Genomic DNA, 20,416 nt, shown 5'->3' with positions numbered 1-20,416 from the left:
GCTTGTTTACTATGCTTGTGTCAATTGCTAAGTTAATCACATTAGAAATTTATTTTATTTTCCAAGTATATCAAGTCTCATCCCTTATCAAAAAACGGAAGTAATTTTATTAATCTAGAGAAACTCTAACAACATTAACCATACACATGTCTCTATATATTAAATTAAACCTTAAGCTATACAATTATTATCTAAAGTTAAAACGTTAACCATCTTGACTACATGGTTAAACACACTGAAATATTAAGTGTAGGGTTGTCCACGAGTTGAGCATTGGTGGTTTTGAGCATGAGCTCGAAATTTATGAGGCAGTTTAGCTAGTCTTGAGCTCGATTTTGAAGTTAAATGAGCCATGACCCGAGCCGAACTCGGGTCGATTTTGGCTCAGTTACAAAAATGATTCAACTCAGTTCAAGTTGTTTTAAATCAAGTTTTTTTCAATCTAATTTTGTTTGAGCTTTTATCGAGCGAGCCACAAGCTCGAGATTCAAATCGCGAGCTTTTTGAACAACACTACTCAAGTGGTAGAATTTAGAAACCAAAGGTGCATTTTGTAAATACTGGTGTAATCGGAACGCCCCCCTTCCTTCGTCGTGGTTCATACGTTACACACTTCCTTTATATTTTTTATTTTTATTTATATTTATATTTAATGTGGCGCCTCGCTCGTTTTGTTCCATTCCATCAGTTTACCACCACTCCTGGCAACCTTCGTTTATCCCCCCGGCCCTATATATGCTCCACTATTTCCATTTATAATATCTATTTCTCTCTCTCTAAATCTACAACTTCTCTCTCTCTCTCTTTCTAAGTAAGATAATATCAATGGGAGCCTTCCGTAACAGCAACAACGCTTCGCCGTCGATGGAGGACCGGCGTTTATGGAAGCACGTTCATGATAATGTTCACGGAAACATCTATCTCGATCCGGTTTGCTTTCCGTTATCCTTCTTACACTCATATGCGCCACTTATTTCATTTTAATTTTGAATTACTGCAACTGCGCGCTGTTACGTTTAATCGATTTTGAAGTTTATCGGCGGTTGCGTATCGCTAATATTCAATGCGGTTCTAGCCGTTAGCGTTAGTGTTAATGCAATTATTTTTTGCATTTTGAAGATGTACGCTGTGTTAGTTAGTTAGTTAGTAATTAGTTAAATTACTTGTTGATTTAGTGTTTATCTAATTAGGAACTAGGATATCATCAGCTGAATTTTAGTTAGGTTGAATTTCGAGTTAGATTAGGTGTGGCGCTATTTATTAGGTTTAATTTAACTGTTCTTTTGATTTATTCAACTAAGCTGTGGTTACCGGTCGATTTCGAAGTATATCGGCAGTTGAGTTGTGGTTCCGTATTGCTGATACTCGATGTAGCTCTAGCTGATAGCATTAGTGTTTGTATACTTATTTTACGCATGTTGAAGATATACGATGTGTTAGTTAGTTAGTTAAATTACTTGTTGATTTAGTGCTTCTCTGATTAGGAATGAGGAATTATCAACTGAATTTTACTTATTGAAGTTAGATTAGATGTAGCGCTATACATGATATCATCAATTGAATTGCTAGTTAGGTTATGTTAACTGTCCTTATGCTTTATTCAACTTTAAGCTGCGGTTACCGGTTGATTTTGAAGTATATTGGCGATTGCTTTGTGGTTGTGTATCTCTAATATTCAATGTAGCTCTGATCGATAACATTAGTGGTAGTATAATTATTTTTTGCGGTTTGAAGATAGTGCTACGTGTTAGTTGTTAAATCACATTTAATTAGGAGGTAGGAAATTATCAACTGAATTTTACTTAGGTTGAGGTTGTAGTTAGATTAGGTGTAGCTCTATTAGGATATTGTCAATTGAATTTCCAGTCAGGTTAAAGTAACTGATTGTAATTCTTATCAATGTATTTCCATCATTATCTCAATTTCGTCTATTTGCTTACGGTGTGATAAATCAAATCTTCGATTGAGTTACTTAAGCTTTTTTTGAAAAAAATAAAGTCAAATGAGTTGATGAGATTGCTTCTTGTGGTTGAAGTTTGGATATGTCGATTTCTGAACGGCTAAAAGGTTAACAAGCTCCAGTTTGATGCGTTTAGTTGTTTTTATAGTAAATTTCTAGGTTTTGAGTTTTTTACCTATGCAGTAATCAGTAACCACAACTGTTTTTGAATTTTGATTACTAAATTTTGAATGCCAATGCCTTTTTATCATGAAAAGGTATATTGGACAAGATATGACTGATTTTCTTGGATTTGTTGCTTTAGTAATAAGTGTGTGTTTGGTGCATTCTTTGTGCTGCAATCTGAACTTGATTTTGATATAACATTCAGTGATTCAGATTATTATTTTTAATTTTGTTCACTGGAATTGCAGCTCTCACTGAAATTTATCGACACTGAGCAGTTTCAAAGGCAAGTTTGTCCTTGTACAAACCTTTACTTCAAAGAGCTCATCGCTCTGCATTTATTTATTTGTACATAAATAGACTCACTTAATTTTTCAACAATTGACAGGCTTCGGGATTTGAAGCAGCTTGGTAAGCCTTGACTTATTTTTAAAATAAGTATAGTTATCATTTTGTCTACACTTTTTGGAAGCTAAAGACGTGGGAAGGGAAGAATGTCGTTTATGATCTGTCACTGTAGTCCTACACTTTCTTATTGAACTATCAGAAGCAAAAAACAAGCTGTAGCTATGAAATTGATTATTCTAATGAACTCTCGCTGTAGCTTAATACCAAGTCTTTTATTTTGACAGGTTTATCACACATGGTATATCCTGGAGCAGTACATTCTAGATTTGAGCATTCAGTTGGTGTTTATTGGCTTGCTGGCAATGCAATTGAAAAACTCAAGGCACACCAAGTAAGATATGCGTCTTGTTTGTCTAACTGTTTTGCTTAACTTTGATAGTCAATACTTAATTTACATGCCATGATTGTGTTTATAGGGCTTAGAACTTGACATTGATCGTGCAGATATACAGACTGTAAAAATTGCAGGTAATTTGGTTTATTATTACTGCCTTGCTATGTTGTTACTGTTTTATCATTATTATTTAAGTTTGCCTCCTTTTATAGGTTTACTGCATGATGTTGGTCACGGGCCATTCAGTCATTTGTTTGAGCGAGAGTTTCTCCCTCAAGTTATTCCTGGCTCTACATGGTAAATTCCTAAATTACTACTCATGGTGCATATACTTAAAGTTGCATTTGAAAACAATTATCAGTTATCACAATGTTGATGATGTTATGAAGTCTAAGCAAGAGTACATGCTCATTAACTTAAGTTCTATCTTTGTCTTCTCAGTTCTAGAAGTTGTCTTTATTTCTTACACAATGCAACCAAATGTCTGCTTGGTTTGTTGTAAAACATTGATACTTTCTTTCGTTAACAAGCTGTGAAAGTGGGTTTAGTTTGCTCGATACTTATAAGTTTAGTTCTATGAATTGTTTTACTAATTTCAGTTTCAACTTGATTGGTGGTTTTGCAGGAGTCATGAGGAAATGTCTTTGAAGATGATAGATTACATAGTTGATGAGCATAACATTGATATTGATTCTGGAAGCCTTAAGAAAGTGAAGGTTATATCATGGACAAAATCTTCTTATTGTCTTGTCTTACCTAACCAAAGAAGCCTTTCCTTTTTCTTTTATTTTGTCTTGAAAAATAGAAGCATGTTTTTTATTTTTCTATTTTTACAGGAGATGATTATTGCTAGTTCTGAAAATGCTACGATGAAAGTAAGAAATTGACAGCCGATGTTATATCTATATGTTAAGAAGTAATTCTTTTTTATTAAAACTGTTTTTGTCATTTTTTGACCTTTGCAGACTTCAAAAGAGAAGCTTTTCTTATATGACATTGTGGCAAATGGTCGAAATGGCATAGATGTTGACAAGTATGTTCTTCGATACAAAATCAACTTTTCTGCTTATCAGTTGTGGATCTTGATCTGAGACATAATGTTATTATTATTATTGCAGATTTGATTACATTGTTCGTGACTCTCGAGCTTGTGGTCTTGGCTGCAACTTCCACTTCGAAAGGTAAAAAGAAATAGAGTTTCTTATTATTCTGTGTATGATCCCTTGATTAACAAATCATGCTTTGTGAACTGTAATAAAATCTCAGGCTGCTGGATACTATGCAAGTCATAGACAATGAAATATGTTATCGTGCCAAGGAATGTGAGTACCTCATTAAGTTTTTCTTAATTGATATCTTCGATCATCTATTGTCTTATATAATGACCATCGATCAGATCTCACGGTCCACAAACTATTCTATACCCGTGCTGATCTGCACCGTACAGTCTACACACATGCAAAAGTGAAGGTAGCTAAAACTTTAAACTCACAGCTGGTTGAATTAAAAATTTAAAATGTAATATGCTGTTATCTTTTGGAATTCTTTTGTAGGCGATAGAACTCATGTTTGTAGATGCTCTTGTGAAGGCAGATGATTATCTGCTTGTTTCTTCATTCATTCATGACCCATCTCAGTACTGGAAGGTAATACTTGTAAAGCTTTTTAAATAACTACAGTTGTTTTATTTACTTATGTTATACTATATCCGCAGTTGGATGATTCAATACTGAAGACTATTGAAACTGATGATGCTGATGAGCTTAAGGAATCCAGAGATCTGATCAAGAGAATTAGGAGAAGGGATCTATACCAGGTTTTTACTTTAATTAATAGTTAAATATGTAAAAATCAAAGATTAAAGTTAATTTGCTTATATTCTTATTCTTTTTGGCAGTTCTGCAATGAGTTTACAGTTCCCAAGGATAAGCTGGAGCATTTCAAACGTGTGACTGCACAAGATATCATTTGTTCACAGGTTTCTTAACCTTAACTCTGTCAAAATTTAGTTCTTAGTTATATGATTACTGATTGTCATTTCTGATTCAGAAATCTGGCGGTGTTAATCTGAAAGAAGAAGATATAGCAGTCAGCAATGTCAAAATTGATTTGACTAAAGGAACAAACAACCCACTTGAAAGGTATAGTTACAAAAAATGTTATTTGTTAATATTTATTTCCGTGTTCTTGCATCAATCTCATTGACTTTTCTTTCCGTCTCTGCATGTGGTTTTCGTTCCAGCATCAACTTCTTTGAGGTACACAATATTCTTTATATAATAAGCAAACAGTAATGTATTATCTTTTTTTATAATATACACTAAACCTTAGTATATTTATGTACTCCATAACCCCATTTCACTCAGTTTCTCATATTAGTTACTTCACATACAGGATTATGATAGTAAAGAGAAGTTCCCAATTAGCAAAGATCAGATAAGTCACCTGCTGCCTGCATGTAATCAGGACTTGATAGTCAGAGTGTACTCTAAGAAGCCCGAGTTGGTACTACTCTTGATACCCGACTGAATTATAAATATAAAACGAATAACGTGGGCTAAATGTATAAGGAACTTGTTTTTATAATCGTGTAGGTGGAAGTAGTATCAGAGGCGTTTGAGAACTTTCAACTGAAGGCGTATGGAATGAAAGCACAAGTACATGGAACTCCTGAAAGGAAGAGACGGAGGATCTTCCCATGATATTCAAGTTAGAAGGTGAATACAGCAAAATATATACCTATATACGTACCCTGCTTTTGGTATTTTGGATAGAATTAAGGTGAAAAGACACTCATGAATATTACGTTCTTGTAACTGTGTCAGGTTTTAACCACTTGTTATGGTTGTAAGGATGATTGTATGTTATATTTACTAAAATGTTGGTAGTTCCAAGTGGTTTATAAATCATCATATTTTACATTAGTCAATTAATCCATTTCGGTTTATTACGATCTATATATATGCCAAAACATGTTCTAACCCAAAGTCCCAAACCAACGTGAGCATTTTCTTAAACTACCCACCTGTTTTGCCAGATACACTTTAAACACTAAAGATCAAATTGAACTACCAAGATGAAATATTATATAATAATTTTAAATATATTCTTGTTTCATAAACGTCAAAAATATGATTTCCAAGAGGCAAAAAACAAGCTTCCAAAAAACCAAGCTGTATCACTTCACTTCCCAAAAAGATGATCTCTAAGAATTGAGTCTAACTTATTTACTAAAAAAGATCTGTACAAAATAAGAAACTATCATGTGGGCGACAAGACAGTCTCGTTGTCTTTCAAAGTCTTGAATTCTTCTACAAGTAGCTTATGAACTCTCCATCTCAAATTGGAAGCTTCTTTTGGGGGGAACCATTGTTTCCCAAACTGATAACATCAATATACATATTTTCATATCAACCAATAATATAAACAACTCTAAATGATCAAGATACTTAAAAAAATTTGGCCTACCATTGATGATAAATCTTTCTCCTCTTTTAGTCTCTCTGGAGCTTCTTTAATAAAACGTTCCATGTAATATAGAACAAATAGCCCACAGTCATACGAGTTTCTCTGTTGTGGAACCTGGTTAACGATAAAAAGGGTGTTAAGAAACAGATATCGGTTGTATGAGTATATTAAAGATACCTGTATTTTTCGGTTGATAATACTAGGATCAAGACTTTCCCAGATTTCATCCATGACGGGGATAGCTAAAGGATCTTCTGAATTCGTTAGGTGGTTCCATTCTTCTTTCACAAACCTAAAAGACAAAAAATACGGTCACCAAAAAATGAATAAAATATTATTTAAAAAACAGATGTATATAATAATAATACCTTCCAACATTATCAAAAATCTGACTACTATTGTGCAGCCCGAGTGAATCCAAATGAAGAACAATCGCACCTAAGTCAACTTTCTTAGTCGGGATGCATATAATCGCTAAGCTCCAATGGGCACTGAAAAATCAAGAAAATGGTTGAATATTTATATATTTCTACACATTAATTCCTCTTAATTTTCTTTCTTACAGCTGGTCGATACCTAATAAAATATTTATAATATTAAAAATTAAAAGCTTACCCTTCGTGAACAGGAAGAAGTATGTAAGCTTTCTCAAATATGCTTACTCCTTTCCACCATTTTCGGAACTTTATAAATGAATCTTCCTTGTAATTAAACTAATAACCAAAACTGAGTTATTCACCATTTCATAAAGTACCAGTAAAAAGAAACATTATAATAAAAAGGAAACCGGATACCTTTTGGAGCTTGTTATAGAAATATGTATTAAAGACATGGTAGTTGCATCCCCTGTTTCCCCTGTTTTCTAATGATGATTGCTGAAGATATCTAGCCATTTTAAACAAGCAAATATGAGTTATGGTAACATAATGACGTCGTGTGTACGTGCTGGTGACGTTGACCAAGTTTACCTTTCCCGGCATAGATATTAAAGCCAGGTAACTTGCAAGATTACCCGAAATAATAACTTTCCGAAAGGTACTATTTTCAACAAATTTATGCATAATGTCTATATAAAAAGTTCATGACTGTTGATGTTTAACCTACCGAATATAAAAATTCATGATAGTTGACGATAGGCATGCCTCAGGAGCAAGACACTCCATGTCTGTGTAAATAACTTCAATCGGATCACGATCATTCCTGAATTAATAAAGATACACATAATATAATTAAAAGGAAAGTATGACTAATAGTTAGTGAGCATAATGTGGCATACCTTGAAGGGTAATAGACTTTAACATCTTTCATGCTGAAAAAAATGAAAATTAAATTACAACAACCAAATACATTCAATGTAGCATATAACAATATTTTCCATAAATCATAAGCAAATAAATTAAATTAAAAAACGTATGAGTACCAGTCGCTTAATTTTTCTGGATACGGTATTGTGTCAAAATCATCAGGGTCCTCAATGTCCTCCTCGTCCACGAGATTATACGATGTAGGCTATTAAACATAAGATTATACAAAATTGAGAAACTGTAACCAACAAAACCTATATAAATAAATTAAAATGACTTACAGCTACAGGCTTTAACTTTGTTGAAGGTTGATTACTATGGTAAAAATGTCGAGGAGAAACACCAGAAGAACGGGTGACTTTTTTATTATAAAAAGTGACAGGGGATCGAAATTGTTTCAATCTGGAAGATGATTGCTGATTAGATTTTGCGCTATTTGAAACTTTACCATTTAGACTCGTCTTTCTTCCTTGACGGGGATTAATCCACGCCATCTCTTTCTCAAAAGCATTCACGGTCCTCTCCTAAATTAAAAAAATATATGTGAATGCTTGTATTTTTGTTTCTCAACTATTAAATATGAAACAACTTAATCAGGTGTTGCAGGCATCATACATTTGTAACATTTCCATCAATTTTATTAGCAAGCATTCGTGCAAACACCGAAGATTTCTTACTACTTCCATCTTTCCTGTATGATTCACCTATAAAACCAAAATTCATATGCCAATAAGATTAAACATATTATTAAACTTTTATAAACATGTTAACTTGATACAACATCAAAATCTCACCATCATCATCTTGACCAGAAAGTTGTATAGGCTCTTCATGTTTGACTCCATCCTGATAAAAAACATAGATTCTACTAATTACACTAACAATAAGGGCTGTAAACGAACTGAACGTTCGGCGAACTGCTTAGTGGGAAGTTTGTTTATGTCGTTCAATTAACAGAGGCCATGCTCATCCAATAGTGTTCATGAATGTTCGATAATGTGTCCGTTTATGTTAAAAAAAAGTTTTTAATACTTTTTAATAAGTTTTCTAATCTTATCATTGAGATTTAAGCAAAACTATTAACTATAGAACAAAAATATACATGTGCATTATGTGATTAACTTATATATAAAAATTAACATATGAATATGAATGTTAAAAAAAACACCAACACAAACTTAGTAGCCGGACCGAACCGTTGACACCGTTCATTTGTGTCATTTCCTTAATGAACCAACACGAACAAGAATTTCCGTTCGGTTAGGTGTTTGTAAATTGTTCGCTTTTCCGATAAAAGCTTAATCTTGTTCGGTTCGTTTACAGCCCTAGCCCTGGTAACAAAATTAGACATTTACTGTATGTAAGCAATCAATCATGTGTTAAAATTCATTCACAATTACTAATATACCCCAAACATAATAAAATAAATAATTATTCATATAATAATAATAATAATAATAATAATAACCTAGAAAGAAAAGACTACCTTGAGTGGATGATGATTATTTTTAATTCTTGTTCTTCGTTGGAATTCAGCTTCACATTTGCGGATGGTTGCTTTAATTTTGTCCCCATTGTCGGGACACATATTCAACAAAAGCCTGTTGTATCTCGAAATCATATTTTTAAGTTCATCGTCAGTTTTGTTTCGGTAATCATAATCAGCAGCAGCAGCAGTGTCTTCGGGTGGCTTTGGTTTTGGTTTGTGGGATGACGGGACGATGACGAGCTCCCCAAAATGATCGTCGTCGTTGAGCAGCATTTCATAGTCCAACTCCAACCCATTCTTCCGTTTGCTGGTGCCCATGAAATCGGCAGTAGGCGGTTTCTGACGGTGACTGTGGTAGGGGTTTTTATTTGTTTTGATTCCACCCGCTAATCAAATTACTAATTACCTTTAAAGATTTATAATATTAATATAATCAAAATATTTATATCCTTGTTGAAATCATATCTACCTTCTTTTTATTAATCTCATTTAACGTATTTGTTCCTAACGTTACTGAATTCTAACGTAGTTACTTGCTATTCCATTACAAAAATATAATTAGAACTTATAAAATCACTAGGTGCATCTTTTGGTGATTATGAAGAAATTGCGTATTCGTATGAATATTACATTAGAATATATTATTTGAACGTATAAAATCATTTAATTTGATAAAATATAGTTCTTTTTTTAATTTAATCATTTGCTTTCAATAACTCAATTGTTACTTTTTAAGCATCCAGTGTATCATATGGATTCTAAAGCCATATATTTAGGTGAAATTCTCACAATATTTTTATACCATGTAGGTCCATATATTTATTTATTTTTTAACAACCAACAGCTATTAATAAGATACTACCGGCCTAACAAAGAGCTAGAACTGCCTACTCACTAATTAAAGTTGTGGAATTATAAAACAATATTTTGAGATATGAAACGATTGAAATTAAATTACATAAATACAGAGAATAGAATACGCATAACTAGAATAAGAGAAGCGCCGGCACATGACGCAACCACTTATTTATTATGTACTTTGTTTTAATCAATACTTCCAATTCTATTTTGGTTATTAGAGTTTTTGGCTTGCAAATCTATTTGTTCAATCTTCTTCGATGTTGAACTTGTTGTGGGATTCTTTTTGTTAGTACTTTATTTCCAAATTTAAAGAAAGAGAAGAAGAAACAAGTGTGGTCAAAACATATCATAAGAAATAGGTAATTGCGCAAAATGAACGCGACCTGAACCGAAAAAAAAAGAACTAGTTCAATTCTAGGAATTAAGTTTTAACCGAAATTAAAGTAATTCTTGCTTTATCCATCAGCAAAATATTTAAAAGAAACCACAAACAAACAAACAAACAAACATCTATAAAACAAAACACTACGTCTCTTCTGTTTAATGTTATGTACCTCAAACTTAACTGCTTATTATTAATTGTCAGATTCCCGGTTCCTCTTCGATCTGGTTTTGGGTCTTGAAACCTCGGGGGGTTTTGTGTCAGTCATAGGTGAGCTGCTTGCCCTTTGACTGTTCTTCAGGTTTGACTTCTCAGACGACTCTTTTATGTTTGACTTTTCAGTACTCTTCTTTTCTGACTTGGAAGTCTTAGGTGTCACAGGTTCTATGGGGTCCAAAGTCAATGTTGGGGGCTTTTCGTAATATATGGCTGCATCAAGGGCATATATTCGAAGAGCAAGGGCGGAAATATTCGAAATTTTAGCTGCGGTTGCAGGTGAGGTCCAAAACCACCATTCTTTTCTAAAGTATTCGGTTTTAATCATGTCCTCGAATATAATAGTAGCTTGGACCATCTGAAACATATACTTAACATTAGACTTCAAAATACATGTGGCAAACTGGGTGGGTCGGGTTGTGTGGGATAACAGGTCAAATGGGTTTGGGTAAATTGATATAAAACATCATAAACATTTGAATATGTACTGAAATTATACGAGCGGAATTTCATTTGACCAGTCAGCCCATTGAAACTATACTGTTAATAAAGATACATATAGCCTTTAACTAATCAGATGGCTTTTTTTAACCGTTTAACCCACTCAGCCCGTTTAATTTCTAGCTACTTTTTGAATATATTACCAGTTTGACCCACGATCATGAGTCATGACAAATGGGCTGAAATATGAAATTGTCAACTTTACCTAAATCATGTAATATTATATACTTTATGGTAAATTACCTCATAAATTGATTGAGCTGATTTAACAAAAGCCCGCCAAGCACGCAACTGATCCAAGCCTCCACGTGAAGGTCTAAAAGCTTCTGTTGGAAGTGCGGTCTCAATATCAAACAAACTGATTTTAAGATGACGAAGGATTTCCAGAACCCTGCCCGTTAGTGGCTTCAAAGAGGATTGGCAGATACGCACCGGAGTTCGGGTTTTTAATGATGATTTTCCACCTGTACCCTTAGGTTTCGATCTATCAAACTTAGATGGTGTCTCGTTTATGCTTTGTTTTCCCGATAATTGAAAATCGGTTGACCAGTCATCAGAACTAAACCATACAAGCGATGGAACACCGTTTGACCCGATAAGCCCGATATCTTTAATTTCTTCTTTAAGAGAGCCACGAGTGCAAAACTTAGCCCGGATTTCTTCGAATATAAATGGTGAGCCGGATTCAGGTTCTTTATGATGCTCAGTCGAAGGCGTATGTTTGATGACCAAAGAAACTTTTTTAGATTTTGAAGGCTGTTCAGTTTCTAGATGGTTTCCACATTTTCCATCATTATGCCCTTCTAGCTCCTCGTCAGTTAAATATGTCAGATGGCATGAAGAACAATGGTGTCGAGCGGGACCCACTAACTCCAAACAATCACACCGGTGCCAGTTCCCCTTATTGACCATTTTACCCTTGCGACCATGCTTCTTCATGAGAGAACCAAACTTCTTTTCCAGTGCTGCCCTTGCCTTGGTGTCATAAGCTGAAGTGGAGCAATTACCTTGAACGGTTTGAGGGGCATTATCGACATTTACTCTATTTGATTGCCAATGAGTGATAGTCTCTTTCAAATCTCTCTCTCTTGCATCATCATCTCTTAACCACCCAATAAGTTCTTGAATTTCAGAATCGGACTCATAGCAAGTCCACAAAGAGTCATCAGATGTGTACATTTCAGGCATTTCATAAGCTTTCATTCTACTATGTGGGCCTGACACAAGGACCCGTTCCGGGCTGCTAACAGCCCAATAGAGTCTTCCAACTAAATCCTGGCCCAAAAACTCACTTCGAATAACGGGCTTAGCTATTTTAGATTCCAAAGTCGTGATCTTTTCTTGCAAAGAAGAAACCCTATTCTTGACTTCTGATAAAGATTCTTGATCTTGATCTGTGTGTGCAGTTTCGTCATTTTCTTCATTTTGTGTTTGACTTTGGCCATCACCAGATTTTGTGGAGGACATTAACTCGTCTTCCTGGGTCTTATCTTCAGATTCTTTTGTTAGATTTGAAGCCAAAGACTCCTCCTTTTTAGTTTGAGTTTTCAACTCTTTGTAAAGCTGGCGCAACTTCTTTTCCAGATCACCAGAATCAGGACTCAGGTGGTTTCTAACAACCCCAGAATTCAGAGCCTCGTCACATAAAAATTTGAAAAGAAAAACTCTCTGTAAAACAAAAAAGGCATAAACGTTACACGTATAATCAACAAATACACAAAAATTGTATCATATAAAATTCAAAAGTAACTAAGCACTTTTGGCCCGTATCATATAAAAGGGTTTATTTGAGTGATAAATCCATCTCCTATTGGTCAAATGGGTTAAAAACAAAATTAAAACTTTAGCCAAACATGAAACAGGTCAACGATCACCAAAAGTATATTTAATCATTACAAAACATTAGTTTTAATGATATATTTGAGAAACAAACCTCTTCAGTGCCTAAGTCCCAATACTCCATCAACTCCATGGTATCTGCTAATGGAGCCAATTTCTCCAAAAGATTTCTTGTAAATTCTTTTTGAAACTTCTTCTTGCCACGTAAGCGAGACAATGCCCGGGTCCCACATCGCTCATCTTGTAGGATAGGCTGACTGGACATGCAGGAAGGGCAATACCAATTGCCATCTGGAATTCTTGCAAGTGGTGGATCTAAACAATACGTATGGTACTCAGAATCACACTTATCACATAATAAAACACTATCATCGTCTTTATCCATCCCACATACTTTGCACACCCCATCCTCCCATGGTGCAGGAGGAAGTGGGCCCTCGATTATCTCAATCACAAGCGAGTTTAACTCTTTTTTCCCTTCTTCGGTTGATGAATCAAAGCTATTATCATTACATGTAATTCTGCTCACAAGGTGAAGTACCTACATAAATTGGCCCCGCAAAATGAAAAGGTTAAATACACAAAATTCAGTAGAAGTAATAAATCATCAAAAATGACAACCTTACTACCTTAGTACAAGTCACTCATTAATTTGGTAAACGAGCAATCTAACTGATCTGATATATATTTGTGTCAAAATGTAAAAAAAAAAGAACATTTTAATGCTGGATTGCTCTCTGTTAAAAATGGCAACCCAACCCATTTACTTTATGAACAGATCATTTCTGGTTACTCAGAGTCAATGAGTCAAATTTGTCCAAATTGTATCTTTAACACATAATACATCCTAAATCATTTTATGGATGAGTTTCGTAACAGAAGTCCTAAATATATTAAAAACTTAAATAACTCTTTTAACCAATCGTTTTTTTAAACTTTTTTTACATATTAATACTATTTGAGAATAGTTTTGTCACTTATAATATGTATGTTTACTATTACAATTATGAATATTAGTCTTTACACATACTGTATGTAAATTTGTATCTGATTTGTTAATTCACACACATGTAAACTTGTGATTCATACATGTAATCACAATTTTTTTATAAATAAATGCTAAAACTATTTTCTAACAATAATATATATATAAATTTCAAAAAAATAGTTGATTGTTAAGTGTTTTTAAAGTTCTTTAAGTTTTTTGAAAACTTTTCATTAGTAAGCTGTTGGATCATCAATTGGCATGAAATATATTTGGTTTTTTTGGTAACGAATAAGAAATTAGGCCAAGATAAATCAACTAACCTCTTCTTCGTACAATTCTTCAAATTTCTTCGACAGTGTTTCAACCAACTCAATGTAATCAGGACTATCACGATAAGCGATTCTTAAATTCTGCCAAACCTGAGGCACAATAGTACATGTCATACATTGAATCCATTATATTAGTGTTTGTAAAGTTGTAAATCATTGATGTGATACCTCTCGAACATCCTCGATGAAAGATTCATGTGAAGTAACATAAAAGCCTGCAGCCAATCTAAGATCAATAGTCCTAAAATCCAATGGACGGGAGACCATTGCAGGATACCCAAGAACTCCTGTATCATCAGGATCGTTTGGCTTCAAAACAGGTCTTGCCAAAAGATTAAAAAAAATTCGATCATCATCTGCAGCAGCCACAGTTCTTAACACCACACGACACCGTTTCATAACAGCATCAGATGTTCTTACACCACTTTTTTCTTTTTCCTTTTTCTCCGTGGGCTTCGGTTGAGGAATATCAACTCTCACTTTCTCAAGAACGGAAATTACTGCTCTCTGTTTTTCGGTTTTAAACAAATTAGTTAAGCACTAAAATAGACATCAATAACTTTAACAAGTACAGTGCAATCTGCACGAAAAAGAAACAAACTTTTCTTTTCGATTTTAACATCAAACTTGCAATCTATTACCAATTTTAGCATTCAACCTCATTTTAACTGATTTTACAAGTGATTAAGTGATGTAAAAAACTGCTTGTTCGCAAAAAAAAATACAAAATAAATTTATCTACAAGTTCCAAAACTGGTATTCTTTAAATGTGTATTTAAAAAGAACTATTGAATGGCCCATCAAATGCCATGTGAAATATGCAAATTTTCATAACTACCATATTAGCAAATTTTCAACACGTTGCTTGTGGTTCACCAAGTGATCTGTTACTACAATTGGTAACAAAATGTAAGTTGGTTACTAAAAGTGGTATATAAATTGTAAGTTGGCTTCTATATTGTGCATAATTTAAATGGAAAAAATGTAAAGCACCTTTGTGGGTCCCGATGCATTTCCCTTATAAACTTCTTTGCTAATGGAGTGCTCAAGAATCTCTTTGGCCCATTCGGGTGGATTTCTGTTCAAACATTCATAAATGCATCTTCTGATTCTTGCCCCCACATTAGTTGGCAGCTTTCTTACTGGCTCAAGAGCCTGGGCCCACTCAGGTGAATCATCATCAATTATAACCGCTTCTTTTGCAGTCTCTCCAGCGTCAATTTCTTTATGATCTATAATAAAGTCCACTACTTTATTGTTCACAGAAGAAAATATTTTCTTGGATGCTTCTGCTAAAACCTGAGGATAAAAAAAGAATAAAAAATCATTAATTGATAACGTATAATGAGAAAAGAGAGAACCTGGCCCAACCAGATTTGGCTAATTAGCCCGTTATAAAAAAAATGGATCAAGCTTACCATGGCATCAGCCTCCATTGCAGCCACTCCTGTAAGTGAACCACAAAGTGTGCAACCGTCACCATACAAACAATGAAACACCTTACCACACTCACGGGTCATGACCTCTGAAGATTCAAGGTTACCATCAACACACAATGCAACCAAAATAAACCTTCGTGCTACTTCGGGCCAAGTGAACTCATTCACAGGAAACGTATCAAGATTTATCTTTTTGGAACCGCCCACAACCTCCACATCTTTTTTCCTCCCTTTTCTTGATTTTGACTCCACCCCACCAAACGGGTCATATATTTCCTTGACTTTTGCCAACACGTCTTCTATTAGCACCTTTAGAAGTGCCATGTGAAATTTCGCCAGCTCAACACCCGCACATTTGCTAGCTGCTTCTGCTCGAGAACCATCTCCTTCATTGTCTACAATAGAATCTTCATATGACTTGGATATGACATCATCGGATTGGATGTTTTCACGCGTTTCAAAGATCAGATTTTTCTTCAAACCAGATGACGATATTTTATTTGGCTTCAAATCATCAACCCATGGATTCATCAGTTCATTCTCCATCACTTGTCTAGGTATTGGTGTATCTAACCCTAGAACTTTATGAAATCGCAAGCAAATTTCATAGGCCTACACAAATAAAAATGGGACCTTAAGGCATAATAGAAATAACAAGTCAAAATAATCATCTCTTATACGATTCAAAATGGGCTGGGTCTGATTGATTAACATAATAGCATTTTTAAAAAATAAAATAATTTATAACCCAGTGGATCAAAATTTTCACCTCTATGAAAAACCATTACCAGAATAGTGTCATAATTAACAAAGCTTAAAACTTGTTTACACACGCGGTCCGTTAAAGAAAAAATTAACACAAAATGATCCAATTCAGAAAACTGGTTGAAACTGTCACATTTAAAAGAGCTATTACCTGAATAACATCACCAATCAAATGAGGAGGAAGGTTTGAGGTGACTTTGTTGCCAGGTGGACTTGGTCTCTTGTTTGTTTGCCTAAGACTATTTGACACCGCCTCATTTTGTAAACCATCTTTACTTATAGCCATAAAGAACCCACTTCCAACAGTTTGGGAAGTCAAATTGTGACTTCTTGCAGTCAAAGATTTGTATTTAGAACACGTTGTAGCCCCATGAAGCTGTTCTATGAGTTCTTGTACAAACTCTGTATCTAAACCACATCTGTCAAGTTCTAACCACTTTCTCAAAACTTCACAAGAAGCTTCAAGCTCCTTAGCTGTCACTATTTTATCTGGCATGCTGTTAATCATACCAGTTAGATAACAAAACTTTCCTAATGAATCTGAACTGTATGATGCATCAAGATACTGTTCATTGACACGATGATTACAACAAAAAGTCAACACCTTTTTATTGTTATATGCTTCATGACATGTGTTTAGTAGAGTTTCAATGGCTTTTTTCCAAGCAGATGATGAAGATGTGTCCTCAACTGAAAATTCACCAATAAAGTCGTGATTTTCGGTCATAACTTGAGATTTTCCAAGATTAATGTTGGGTTCTGATGTCAAACAACTTGTCATCTTATCATTATCTAGGTTGGATGGTGGAGTATGTTCTGAAAACATCATGTGGATGTTTGTATCATCATTATTATCATCATAACCGTCATTTATTGGTACACATTTGGACATACAGAGAACTTTTGAAGCATAAGGGATTGACTGATTGACGCACGGGTGCCTATGTACTCTAAAAACGGGCCCCGAATCACCACCATCTAAAACATCATAGACAAAAATGGACCCTGTAAATTTGTCATGCCAGATGGACCGATAACCAACGGGCCAGATTTCAGAGATGTTGTGGAACGAACCACGCGGGTCAATTTTCCCAACTGACATAACAAAAAAGTCTTCAAACTGAACTGGAAAACCATCACGAAACAATTTTGACATGTTTGAAGATGAGTCAACTTCTATCGAATTTCTGCCATTGCGCAAGATATTCTTGTGCTCTTTGGAGTTAGTGGCTTTCTTGTCTTTTTTTCTTTTAGAAGAATGTGACCCCTTCTGAAGTAAAATGATACCATTGTCCTTATCTTCTGTTTCACACGAATTATGTGCAGATATTAAACCAAGATGATACGCAACTTGTGCCATTGAATCAAATCTAGATCCATCTGGCGCAAAGTAAATTGCAGAAGTTTTGCAACTAGTATCAGAATATTCAAATTTAACACGCCAACCATCTCCTAGAACACCTTGTTTTTCAGATATGTAATCTTTAAGTGCCTGCAAATAGATCAAATTTCCCTTTCGTGTCGCAGTTTCAAGATTTATGTGTGCAAACCGCGGCATACTGCAAGCAGTATTTTGAGACGGAGATCCACTTGCCATGAACCTCGTATCGGGACGCGCCATTGAAGAACTTAACGCGAAACCAAAAAAAGGGTTATGCATCAAATCCTGCATCCTATAAACCAAAACACATTGAAATCAATTTCAGTAATATTAAAAAACGAAGATAAATAAAAGAAATCATGCTACCATAGTTTAGAACCAGGCAAATAGCATACCTAATATCACTTTTGTCAAACTTTATAGTTGAAATGTGTAACGTTCGCGTAACAAGTTTTAAAGGGTAGATTGGTTAATGATTATTAAACACAAAAGGACTGCATTAGGAAACATGTGATCCTGCTTTTCAATTTCCAGTTCTAGAATAACCTTACCGTGTAGTAACAACTAACAAAAGACTAATTTACTTCAAACCCTAGTTACATAAAGCACACAAATCATCTAATAACATGTGATGAAATTAAAGCTAGATCTAGATACATAAGATTAACAATCATCATGATTCACACAATACCTCAATTATGGAAGCCTATACTCTATCATTAATTAACTAATAACACATCATCATCAATTATAAGCAATTAAAGTATAATAAAACATACTTAGGAAAACTGGCAGCTAAAACTAGGTTAGAATTAACAAAATAAGCCCCCTCCTCAGCTTCAGCTTCTCTCGGTGGAGACGCATTCATATCGAACAAGCCGGAGCCTCGGCGAAGGCGTTTGCCAGTGCGGCATTCAGTCAAACAGTCGAAACACTTCCAAGCAGCACCTCTTTGCTCTTGGCGAACACCTAAACACTCGAAGTGAAACCGGCGGCCACAATCGGCGCAAACGACCATCGCGCCGTCCGATTCGTTACATAAGCCGCACCGGGATTCTCGAGGCGAAGGGAGAGGAGCTTCGTTGAGATCGATGTCGAAGGCGACTGAACGGCCGCTGGTTCCGGCGGCTGATGAGTTACCGGAATGTTCCATCGGAATCGGATTGGTTATTATTATTAGTATGTGAAGTGAGTGAGTGAGTGAGTGAGGGTTTATAAATTATTAACGGAAAGCATGTGATGAGAGAGAACAAGACCGGAAGAAGAAGAAAGCTAAAGTGGAGATTTGTTATATGTCGGAAGGGTAAAAGAGTCTTTCTATTTTGTACTACAAATTGTTGTAACTGAACCGAGTCACGCGAAACGGAAAGCTCGTGACTTGCTCGATAAAAACTGGAAAGCAACAAATTAAAATAATTTGATTTGCAACAACTTGAGATGAGTTGGATCGTTTTTGTAACCAAGCCAAAATCGAATCAAGTTCGGCTCGTTGGCTTGAACTTACGCTCATTTAACTTCAAAATCGAGCTCAAGCTTAGCTAAATTGGCTCGTTTAATTTCGAGCTCGAGCTTGAAAGTTGAAACCACCCTGGCTTGACTTGTGAACAACCTAGTATGCGTCCTAATATGATGATTAAAAATAAATATAAAATTTGTATTGTGACATATGTTCTACCTGCTTAAGCGGCATCTTCGATAGTTTACGTTTTTGAGGTCGGACGTTTAGAATGAGAGAAACTTCATGCAGCGTGCTAATTTGGATAGTTATGTAGTTGGAGTTGGGCGGCTTAGAGGACTCGTTTACGGAAGAGAGCGAGAGAGAGAGAGTAGCGGTGGTAGGGTTTAACGACTGTGATTGATTTTCAAAATCTTTAACGTCTCCGGCGGCCATAGTTAAATAGATAATGATTTATTGGTTTTTTAAAAGTTTCAACGGCTAGTATTAAATAAATAAAGTTTAATTGTTTTATAACAACTATAAAGATGATTTTCAAAATATTTAACGTATCTAGCGGCTATATTTAAATAGATAATAATTTATTGGGTTTTTAAAAGTTTCAACGGCTAGTTTTAAATAAATAAAATTTTATTATTTTATAACAACTGTGAACACGACGATTTTCAAAATCCGTAGCGTCTCTGGCGGCTTTAGTTAAATAGATAATAATTTATTGGTCTTTTAAAAGTTTCAACGACTAGTTTTAAAAAAAACTAGTTTAATTGTTTTATAACAACTGTAAACACGGCGATTTTCAAAATATGTAACGTCTCTGGCGGCTTTAGTTAAATAGATAATAATTTAGTAGTCTTAAAAAAGTTTCAACGACTAGTTTTAAATAAATAAAGTTTAATTGTTTTATAACAACTGTAAACACGACTTATTTCCCGAATATTTTAATACACTGTCTTAATATTTGGGTTATCCCTAAAATCTTTGGAATCTCAAAATCATGGACGACAATACCTTTTTACACAATTGTTAGATGTTGAAATAACCCTTAGGGGTAAAAATGGCCATTTTCTGTTACAAATCGTAACTAAAGAAGTCACATGAAACTTGTGTGCTTCTATTAATATGATTAGGTTA

General features: G+C 34.6%; 3 protein-coding genes across 4 annotated transcripts; 1 reads left to right on the top strand and 2 right to left on the bottom strand.

Annotated features, from left to right (window-relative positions):
- The first annotated feature begins 825 nt into the window (after window positions 1-825).
- On the top strand, window positions 826-5,885 carry LOC143578755 (uncharacterized). Its single transcript, XM_077062238.1, has 19 exons — window positions 826-930; window positions 2,374-2,411; window positions 2,514-2,536; window positions 2,758-2,864; window positions 2,950-3,001; window positions 3,080-3,164; window positions 3,493-3,583; window positions 3,704-3,742; window positions 3,833-3,900; window positions 3,986-4,048; window positions 4,134-4,189; window positions 4,264-4,337; window positions 4,421-4,513; window positions 4,582-4,683; window positions 4,765-4,845; window positions 4,917-5,008; window positions 5,110-5,125; window positions 5,262-5,372; window positions 5,462-5,885. The coding sequence occupies exons 1-19, from the start codon at window positions 826-828 to the stop codon at window positions 5,567-5,569; spliced, it is 1,404 nt and encodes a 467-aa protein (XP_076918353.1). The 3' UTR covers window positions 5,570-5,885.
- Window positions 5,886-5,983: 98 nt separating this feature from the next.
- Window positions 5,984-9,295, bottom strand: LOC143578757 (ubiquitin-like-specific protease 1D). Of its 2 annotated transcripts, none has more exons than XM_077062239.1 (13): window positions 9,126-9,295; window positions 8,434-8,485; window positions 8,255-8,343; window positions 7,921-8,163; window positions 7,756-7,844; window positions 7,612-7,644; window positions 7,440-7,535; window positions 7,130-7,220; window positions 6,951-7,048; window positions 6,704-6,826; window positions 6,513-6,627; window positions 6,336-6,449; window positions 5,984-6,248 (listed from the first exon to the last, which is right to left on the bottom strand). In XM_077062239.1, the coding sequence occupies exons 1-13, from the start codon at window positions 9,258-9,260 to the stop codon at window positions 6,129-6,131; spliced, it is 1,398 nt and encodes a 465-aa protein (XP_076918354.1). In that variant the 5' UTR covers window positions 9,261-9,295; the 3' UTR covers window positions 5,984-6,128. The 2 variants fall into 2 exon arrangements, with proteins under 2 accessions (XP_076918354.1, XP_076918355.1); XM_077062240.1 differs by having other exon boundaries at window positions 8,264-8,343.
- Window positions 9,296-10,247: 952 nt separating this feature from the next.
- On the bottom strand, window positions 10,248-19,086 carry LOC143578754 (methyl-CpG-binding domain-containing protein 9-like). Its single transcript, XM_077062237.1, has 9 exons — window positions 18,609-19,086; window positions 16,600-18,121; window positions 15,663-16,295; window positions 15,238-15,543; window positions 14,413-14,751; window positions 14,236-14,334; window positions 13,022-13,468; window positions 11,332-12,756; window positions 10,248-10,945 (listed from the first exon to the last, which is right to left on the bottom strand). Exons 1-9 carry the CDS (start codon window positions 18,980-18,982, stop codon window positions 10,565-10,567), a joined length of 5,526 nt encoding a protein of 1,841 aa, XP_076918352.1. The 5' UTR covers window positions 18,983-19,086; the 3' UTR covers window positions 10,248-10,564.
- Between the last annotated feature and the right edge of the window lie 1,330 nt (window positions 19,087-20,416).

This window comes from Bidens hawaiensis, unplaced genomic scaffold (assembly GCF_021521415.1).
Source record: "Bidens hawaiensis isolate Kalapana, Puna unplaced genomic scaffold, B.hawaiensis_p1.1 tig00029330_1, whole genome shotgun sequence".
In the NCBI taxonomy this organism is placed as follows: Eukaryota; Viridiplantae; Streptophyta; class Magnoliopsida; order Asterales; family Asteraceae; genus Bidens; species Bidens hawaiensis.
The sequence above is the reverse complement of the archived record's forward strand: the minus strand, read 5'-3'. Positions and strand labels throughout refer to the sequence as shown.